This window comes from Myripristis murdjan, chromosome 4 (genome assembly GCF_902150065.1).
Source record: "Myripristis murdjan chromosome 4, fMyrMur1.1, whole genome shotgun sequence".
Lineage (NCBI taxonomy): Eukaryota > Metazoa > Chordata > Actinopteri > Holocentriformes > Holocentridae > Myripristis > Myripristis murdjan.
This window is the reverse complement of record NC_043983.1, coordinates 7,431,060-7,439,877: the sequence shown is the minus strand read 5'-3', so window position 1 is coordinate 7,439,877 and position 8,818 is coordinate 7,431,060. Positions and strand designations below refer to the sequence as shown.

Sequence of the window (8,818 nt, the reverse complement as noted above, 5' to 3'; positions counted from 1 at the left end):
GACCACTCAAAAATATGAGCAATGTTTTATCAAGATTTTACCAAAAAAAAAATTGCGTTTATCCATATCAGGCTAAAGTTGAATTATCCATAACTGGGCTAAGTACCATTAAAATCTGAAATCCCTATCATTAAAATTGTAAACGAAATTAGCTGTGGGTACCAGCCGTCGCTTCCACATTTAACCTGACCTTCATTGAGGCAAAATGAGCAAGTTTGGACTTGTCCTAGTGGGTGCTGGTAAGTATTCCATCCATTTGATTGTTTAGCCAAATTATGAAAAAATAAATAAATAAATAAATAGTGTACACATTCTGGTTTCCCTCCTCATTCACACCAAAAGGTAACTGGACGGCACTATCAACGGTAACCGCTAACACAGCTGCCGGATGGATGATAATCAAATATCTAACTCCTTGTAGTGAACTGCTCACACTCAAGTTCCCTTTAAAAATTACCATTTTTTTTTTTTTTTTTTAATCAAATATTAGTCGTATTGGTAAAATAAAAGAGGACATGTTTCAATCTAAGTGTCAAATGGTGTAAATGTTTCGGGATTTGATGACAAACAACCTGAAATCAACAACACGCACAACTCAATAATGAAATAACTTCGGCAGGATTTATTTACATGTTGTGTACATTTTAGTTCATTAGCCAACAAAAAGACCCTATTACCACATTTTGTAAATACTGTCATTTAGAGGACATCTCTTTCTTTTTGTCGCTCCTTGTTTCGTATTTTATTTCAACTGCACGGAAGTCTCATTTGTAGATTTAATTGCAAAGCTCCCAAAGTGTGTTGACAGAGCTATCAAGAACAACTGTAGATGGTGATTAATAAACCACAAGGGTTGAGGGGAAATAACTTTTTTAACCTTAGCCTGCATTGTTGAAATTACTGCCGTTTAGTTAAAACAAGGAATATCAAAAAGTGAAAGAAAAAGAAATACTTACCTTCAACACAAAACAAAAACAACAAATCAAACTTGACCAAAATTCTCATAGTAACATTAATAACAATCCATGATGGTGGTTGAATACTAAGCATTTCTGTTTTAAGTTTGGTCTTAAAAAACAGATTTTGGAAAACCACCATCCCAGAAGCTTCCTTATGTCAACAAAATTCATCTAAATTTATATTAAAGTTCAGTTTCCCCCAAGTAAGTGGAATAAAATGCAGTGCCAAGAAGATATTAAATAGAATGGATTTAAAATTAGATACAACCCCTTCACAGTATCTCTGTTTCTGTAATAGGACCAGACATTTATAAGTTTACCGGACACCTAAAGTTACACACACTCGTCACAGACTGGGATGAAGTCTACTCGGTTTTAAAAAGGAAGCATGTAATGACAAGTAATGACAGAAAAGTCGTTTCACTGTTTTCTTCTTTTGAGGGAAATCAAATGTGTACTTTCAGGCTCTATGAAGTTGAACAGCATAATGAACGGATCTGGTGTTATTTCTTAAAACACAACATGCATTTGTACTAAGGTTCCTTTTCTTGTTGCAAAGGCTGTTTTAAACTTATTTCTTTTTTGAACTGGAGCCAGAATGGGAGGATCCGGAGGACTGGCTGCGGCGCCTGAAATCAGACAAAACACCATGGGAAGAAGAACAAGGTCAGCAGGCTCAACTATTAACATGTAGCTATGCACATTAGAAACATGCACAAGGTCACAAGGTAAAAAAAAGCACAACGTGGCAAGCTGTGAACACATTTCTTTAAGTCTGATCTCCCGTAAGCGAAGCGATAGAGGGCTAATAATAATCAGTGAGTACGCCATTGTGGTATTCCACAGAAACCCAAACCTTTCGGACGAATGTGATCTAGAGCGCCTCCGTTTCCTCCCTCCAGATGAGGACCTGGAGCGACTGCGCTTCTGTCTCCTCTCAGGCGAGGAGGAGGGTGAGCGGGACCTCTTCCGGGGAGAGGAGCCCTTTCCAGACCTGGAGCTGGATCTTTTGGAGGGATAAACCAAGCACTAAGGTCAGTAAGGCCAAGGTGGACCCTAACCTGGGCAGGTATTTATCAAGCTTCTCTGAATTAGAGTGCTGACTGGCCTTATGCTTTCACAGGACTAGAGATGGGAAATGTAAATCTCTTTCGATAAAGGTGGTCAACCACATGCTCTAAGATCTAGGATGGCTATAGCATTTGAAAACAGTGACTTTAAGGCATACGTGGGCGCAGTCAGCACCACTCCACAGAGACACTTGATAAATGAAGATCCCTGATGTCTATTCATAGGTCTCAAGTTTCGAAACATTCACATTCAAGTCAGCTAGTCAAAGAGGAAATCAGTGTTTGCAGTATTTATGGTCAGGCCTAATTCAACTTGGAAAACACTAAGACAAAAGAACAGCTTACAAGTTCGCCTTATGACTCCAAACTAAAATTAGGATCTGTACAGTAAGACAAAGGAGAAGACTGCGATATAGTACGCCATCACTGTGCAGTCTCTTATTTATAACCAGCTAGGACTAGGTGGCTTTCTGGCACCCTTGGCCCAGATACATACACTCTCTTAAGGGAGAGAGTGCATGTCACCTCATTCACCTGGAGTGGGACCTCGAGCGAGATCCAGATCTGGAACTGGATGAGCTTCTAGAACGGGACCTGAAAAAAGAAACAGATCTTTTTCCAATATTTTCTGAACCAAGGACACACGAATGGCTACGTGGTGCATGTGACAATGCACACAGACATAATGATAAACTGCAAATTAGTCTGTTGGATAAAAAAAGATATAGATGATAATTAAATGCAGAGAATTAGCCTGATCTAAAAAACAAAAAACAAACAAAACAAAACAAACAAAAAAAAATGGACAAAAAAACAAACAAACAGATTAAGACTTACACAAGTGAATGAATTAAAAAAATTTAAAAAACAATTAAAAAAGTTCTAAGTTTAAAATAACGTCAAGAAGTTCCTTATAAAATAACCCAGAACAAAGCACAATAAATTGACATTTGATCGAGGAGAATAACTTGACCTATACATACACATTTTAACACCACACAAGGGGAGGGGGGTTGAGAAAACAGAAAATGACAAACCAATAAAACAGGACATTTAATTGATGCAGGATCAGTAAGTTAGAAGATTGAGCTGATACTGACATTTTGCCTGGAGTTACCCTTGACCTGTACCCTTTTACCTGGACCTCGACCGTGAGCTGGAGCTGGAGGAGCGCGATGACGAGCGGGAGCGAGATGAACCTGAGCGGCTGCCCTTCTCCTTCCTCTGCTTCTCCTCATCATCACTGGCATCCAGGTTGTACTTTGACAAGTCTCCATCTTCGTCGTCATCATCATCATCATCCTGGAGGGATTACATTTTTCAAATGCTAGCTATTGGCAGGAATTACAGTGCACACGACTTAGTTGTGCTACATTCGTACATTTCAAAGTTAAACGCCAGACAAACAATCTTACATCCAGTTTGTATTTGGAAAGGTCTCCATCTTCATCATCGTCATCATCATCCTCTTCGTCATCTTCGTCCTCCTCTTTTGCCAGTTCCTTTTTCTCGCTATCTTTTGAGGAAGAGGTGCTATTGGTTTTCCCTCGGTATTTCTTCTTTTTCCTACCAAACTAACATAGATGACAGCCTGTTAAGATTATCAGCATGGTGAACCTGTGTCAAAGCAAATTTTACCAACAGCTTTCCAAACACAACAATTCTACCTCTAAATGATATCTAAGCAAATGTAATCATGTGCTTCTTCAAATATACATTTGGGTGAAGCTGACTCAAATATAAAATGTTCAACTTCTAAGTCAGTATCAGTCAGTAATCACCTCATCATATTCGCCATCAGATTCTTCACGTTCAATGTATTCCACATTTTCCCTTTCATTGAAACCTCCGCCATAGCCTGAAAACAAAGAAGAGATCAAATCACAAACTAGCATTCAGAGACACACTGTAAACTGAAGAACCAAATATGCATTTGGTTACCAGTTCTCTCTTCAAGCTTGGCATATTTGGGTGTGTTGCACATGTTGCACTCTGACCTCCTGGCCCAGTTCACATTGCCACACCTTCATGAGAAAACCAAACAAAAAAACAAAAACAAATTAGTCAAGAAAATAAATCCCAACTAGTGAAACTAGACACTTTATGCCAGTTTATGGAGAAACTAGTGATATATTCCAATCCAGCAGTAAACTAGTTTTTTTCTGTTTACTTGCCATAATGTCAGGTTAACACATATTTTACCAACACATTAGATGAAATAAGTGAATCGAATCAGGCACTGGAAAAGCAACTGTCCAGAGGCTTAGCAACATTCACCAGCATTTCAGGTGACAATATCCTACTCTGATTTCAAACTCAATTAGCCATGATCACATACGTTTTACACTGCCAGTCATTTGCACTGAAGAGGCCTCTACTCTTCTCAGCCAGAGTTTTCCCAATCTCTGTCCCCCCAGCTTTCATCATCTTCGCCTCTGTTGTCTTCTCTGTGGGAGATAGAACAGCATTTATTGTAGCAGGTTTTGGAACAGAAGTCGCACAATGTGACTCAGGCTTCTGCAAAATCTACGACCTGACTTGTTTCAGTGTAACGTAGGTTAACTCACCTCTGCCACATCTGTTACAACTTGTTCTGCGGGCAAAGTTCACGTTTCCGCACCTGCAAACACATAACGTCGATATGTTAGTATTAAGTGTGTTGCCTCAACATTCACGCATATGCACTCAGTCAACTCCCTGCAATTAGTGCCAGCAAAAGTATGATTATTTTTTCATGTGGCACCCCATTAGCTTGTAGCCTTGTGACGGACAGGCTGTACAACGGGCCTGTGTTTTCACTGCTGCAGCTGGCTTGTCTGTCACTTTAGATTTATTCAAGTAGCTAACCTGCAACCTGATATTGCTTACTACTTAAGACGGAGAGTACACCCACCCCAAGACAAGCTGGCCACCACAACACTGCACTTAAAAGGGGAAGCTCACGCGCTCCTTCACAAGCTACCCAGCTAGCTAACGAGCGTGTAAGCTACAGGCCAACATAGACTTGCATATTAAACTTTCCTGCAGCTTCCCCACCCTTACATCCAAACTATGTGGCTGGGACAGGTCTGCTCTGCTTACAGGATGAGCAAGCAAGTGCAAACAAGACTTGCTAACGTTAGCTAATGTAGCTAATGTTTAGCGTGAACTGAGGCCCGACTAGCTACGATTAGCCTGTTAGCATAGCCAGCAAGTTAACAAGAGGTGCAGTGATATTTTTAACGTTTCGATACAGACGTTATTTAACTACTGTATGTTTGAAGGGCACTTACTTTTTATCGGGACATATCCAGTCCCCGTCGCTGACTCGAAAACTCTTCCCCGACATGTTTTGTGCCTATGAACACAGGCTAGCTTGCAGGCTGGGCGTGCTCACTCTAAGAAGAGTTCACACAATGAAGGCAGCATTAGTTCGCCTCGTCTCTCTCCTGATGCCTTCACATGCTCCTCGTAGGCTCATGATTTTACTAGTTTTACATAAGTATCTCAGCATGCCATGTCAGATGAGTAGATTTAGGGGGACGTTTTTTTTTTTTTTTTTTTTATAACGTTAAACGGTTTATCATTTGGGAAATACGTCTTTATCTGGCGTAGCTACCACGGTGTTGTGTCGTACATATCGTTAATTTAAGATTTGTCCGAGAGCACATGAAGGCGGCATCGCCACCCTGGTAGTCAGCGAAAAGTCAAAACGAAATTTGTCCATGAGACAGTTCCTTCCTTGTAAAGTGAATTATAAATAGGGTTGTGTCAGGTTTTAGCCCTTTTAAAATGACGCCACAGTTATACTGCAATGAGCTTTAGAAATGCACCACACAAATACCATAGGAAAACCCACTGGTCCCCATAGGAATATTCAAAGAATATTATTTTAACAGCATAGGATAAAGAAGAGCACAATATGTTTGTTATAAATTCACTTTTAGATCACACATAAGCTAGAAATACCTCTAAGAATATTTAATTGAGCGACTGTTGGGGAAATGCCTAAACATCAAATGTTTAAAAAATATGGTTGGTTATAGAGAGGGAAGGGGGAGGGACAGGTAGAGCTGTAAAAGTGTTAACATAGAGCTCAGAAATAGTGAAGTCCATAATCAGGGTTTTGAGTTTCAGTGCTCAGCCTATGGATTAAACTGAATAAACATAATGGAGTAAGTTAAAGAGGAGGTATTTAACTGAGGTGAGTGTGGGGCTGGAGTCATGAACAAGAGGTGCATGTGATGGTACTGGTGCTTGTGATTGGTAACAGAGCTGCTGTCAAGGTTTTAAATCTTGCATATCATCAAATCTAAGCTCTGTAGCTTTTCTTTAAAATTTCAAAATGTAGGAGTCATACACACTAAGGTGGTCTTGCCTTTACCCCATTTTGCAACTCCACTAGTGGCCACTAGATGACAGTTAATGCCAACTCTTAACAGTAAAAATGTTCACGGATTCTCTTTTTCATTTTGTGTGTCATTGCCCACCAGGTTCCTGATGATTTGCTTGTTGATCTGTATCAGGGCTGTGTAAGATTATAGCAGCAGTGAAAAAAATGTGTGTGTGCGCGTGCATGCGTGTGTGTATAAGTGAGTAACAATGAAACCCTCATACAAAGTCCAATATATCTCATAGTAATTTGTGATGAACAGTATAATTTGTATCTAATGCAGCTCCGTTTTAATTCAATTTGGAACCACTGGATTCCTAGGATTTGTGAGTTCTGCATCATCATATGCTTTTGTGTGTTTCTGTCAGAGGGCAACACCTTCAAGAGATCACACTTGCTAATTATTCTGCATTACTTTTTACAATATAAAATAAAAGAGGGAAAAAAACCAGTCAGAGTTTATGGAAATTTGTTTCAACACCACTATGGATGAGTTGTACCAGATGTTTTAAAATCATTGAATCAAATCAATCAATCAATGAAACAACCAAATGTTTTAAAATTAGCTATTGATTGTAACAGTTTCCTTTGGACATTCAAAAGGCCTTTGATAATATATGGCAAATGATACAAGTTGTGAGAATTTCATCTCAAACGATGCACGTCCATCTGTACAACCATATTACATCACAGCACAATTGCACTTAATATGTGACAACATGTCCCTCTTATACCTGAGTTAAAGTATTTGGGTCTTCAGAGTATCCGCTTGCAGAAATTATCTGCCTGTGACATTCACAGATATGCGTGTAAATCTAGTAGCCTAAATCATTGGCCCTTGTTAAGAAGTCGAGGTGTGGAATTGATCTGTGAAGAAACGTAGTTGGTTCCCATGCACTGTTTCCTTATTCGCAGTAGTCTTTATCACTATAAAACACCTTTAACACTCATCTTACCAACATCTTACCAACAAGGACTACTGACCTCAACAATAAACTACAGTAAGAAACAACCATCATAGCAAAATCTTAACTAATTTCGTCTCAAAACATTATTAGTCATGTAATTAATGCTATCTGGGAAAAAAAATAACAGATTACTGTTATTTTAGGAAAGTTACAGTTAATTGTATTTCAGACTTTGAACATCATCTTAGCTTAGGAAGAGCAGTATTTAGTGTCGTCAACAGAGCACATGAGGAAATCTGTGTCTGCTGCTCCTGTGTCTGTCTCCTTCAAAATGACTGACAGAGTGCCCCTGCCCCCTGATAGTATGTGATACTTGAAATTAGGACCCATGACAAACATGAACTTGATAAAAATCTCTATACATTAAAACTGCACAGGTGCCTTTGACTGGGGTCCCTCAGGACCCCAATACATTGATATTTTTAAAAAGCATGAATTAAGGTTAAATGTTTAAGCCTGGTGAAGTTCTAAGGACTGCAGTGTTGTTTTAAAGTTATTGCAAGTAAGAAGACAGTGTGTGGGAACCTATGTTTTATTTTTTGACAGACCTCTTCTCCTACACACCTGTCCATTATAGCAGTGTGACAAGGTGTACAAGAGTCTTCACAGTGAGGAATCTGTGCCAGTTGTTTGTTTAGGTGAACATCTGGATGATCTGGATGAAGACTGCACTCCATCAGTTTGATATTCACACATGCTTATGCATTACCATAGGAGCACCCCCGCCCCCTCCCCTGCCCATGAATTTGATTATGAGGTATTGCGTATGAGTTTTGTAAAACATTATCTATTTTAACTCTGTCTGTCTGTCTGTCTGTCTGTCTGTCTGTCTATCTATCTATCTATCTATCTCTGTCTATCCTCATTCAGTATCTGAAATTATTCAGGATTTAATCTGTAAATGTGGCAGTGACTTCAGTCAACACTGTCCTTCAGTACTGTATTATATTTACTCTTTTTCCAGACAGTCATTTTGCAGCAATTGATTCCATTAATCTACTATTAACCTACTTCAATTTATGTAGACCAGTGTCAGTCAAATGACATTAACATAAAGCAATTCAAATTTTCAGTTCAGATAATTTTGCATTACTGTAATATCTGGGCAGTTAAGAGGTAACACACCATTTGTTGTTTAGATCCAAATGTCATTATTGAGGTGGGAATAAAATGTTCAAGTGAAAAGCAAAGTTAATTCACAACTGCCACAGTATAGGGACGAGCAGGCACCAGAGTTTAGATTGCTCTGGAATTGCCATTGTCCAGCCAATCTGCTGTCTGTCAAAGTCAAAGAGCCTTGGAGGTCTCTGTCACAGCTGGTCCATGACCCTGAGGCCACACGAGTAGCCATCTTGTTTTTTTCCCCTGCTTTCCATAGCCTCCCACACAGTTCTTCCTCTCCATTTTTGAAAGGGGCAAAAGGATATTGTTGAGGCATGTCCTTTATGG

At 39.3% G+C, this 8,818-nt stretch overlaps 1 protein-coding gene across 1 annotated transcript; it reads right to left on the bottom strand.

Moving 5' to 3' along the window:
* Positions 1 to 599: 599 nt before the first annotated feature.
* On the bottom strand, positions 600 to 5,458 carry zranb2 (zinc finger, RAN-binding domain containing 2). Its single transcript, XM_030050036.1, has 10 exons — positions 5,302 to 5,458; positions 4,597 to 4,649; positions 4,368 to 4,476; positions 3,971 to 4,053; positions 3,811 to 3,887; positions 3,445 to 3,603; positions 3,168 to 3,331; positions 2,564 to 2,623; positions 1,816 to 1,965; positions 600 to 1,588 (listed from the first exon to the last, which is right to left on the bottom strand). The coding sequence occupies exons 1-10, from the start codon at positions 5,355 to 5,357 to the stop codon at positions 1,531 to 1,533; spliced, it is 969 nt and encodes a 322-aa protein (XP_029905896.1). The 5' UTR covers positions 5,358 to 5,458; the 3' UTR covers positions 600 to 1,530.
* Positions 5,459 to 8,818: the final 3,360 nt, after the last annotated feature.

What these genes read in the sequence shown, in the direction of transcription:
- zranb2 (XM_030050036.1), bottom strand. Translation starts at nt 5,357, where the DNA reads ATGTCGGGGAAGAGTTTTCGAGTCAGCGACGGGGACTGGATATGTCCC. An exon ending in CAAGCTTGAAGAGAGAACTG is followed by an intron (nt 3,888 to 3,970) that starts GTAACCAAATGC and finishes CTTTGTTTTCAG; the next exon opens with GCTATGGCGGAGGTTTCAAT. An exon ending in AGATCACATTCGTCCGAAAG is followed by an intron (nt 1,589 to 1,815) that starts GTTTGGGTTTCT and finishes GTCTGATTTCAG; the next exon opens with GCGCCGCAGCCAGTCCTCCG.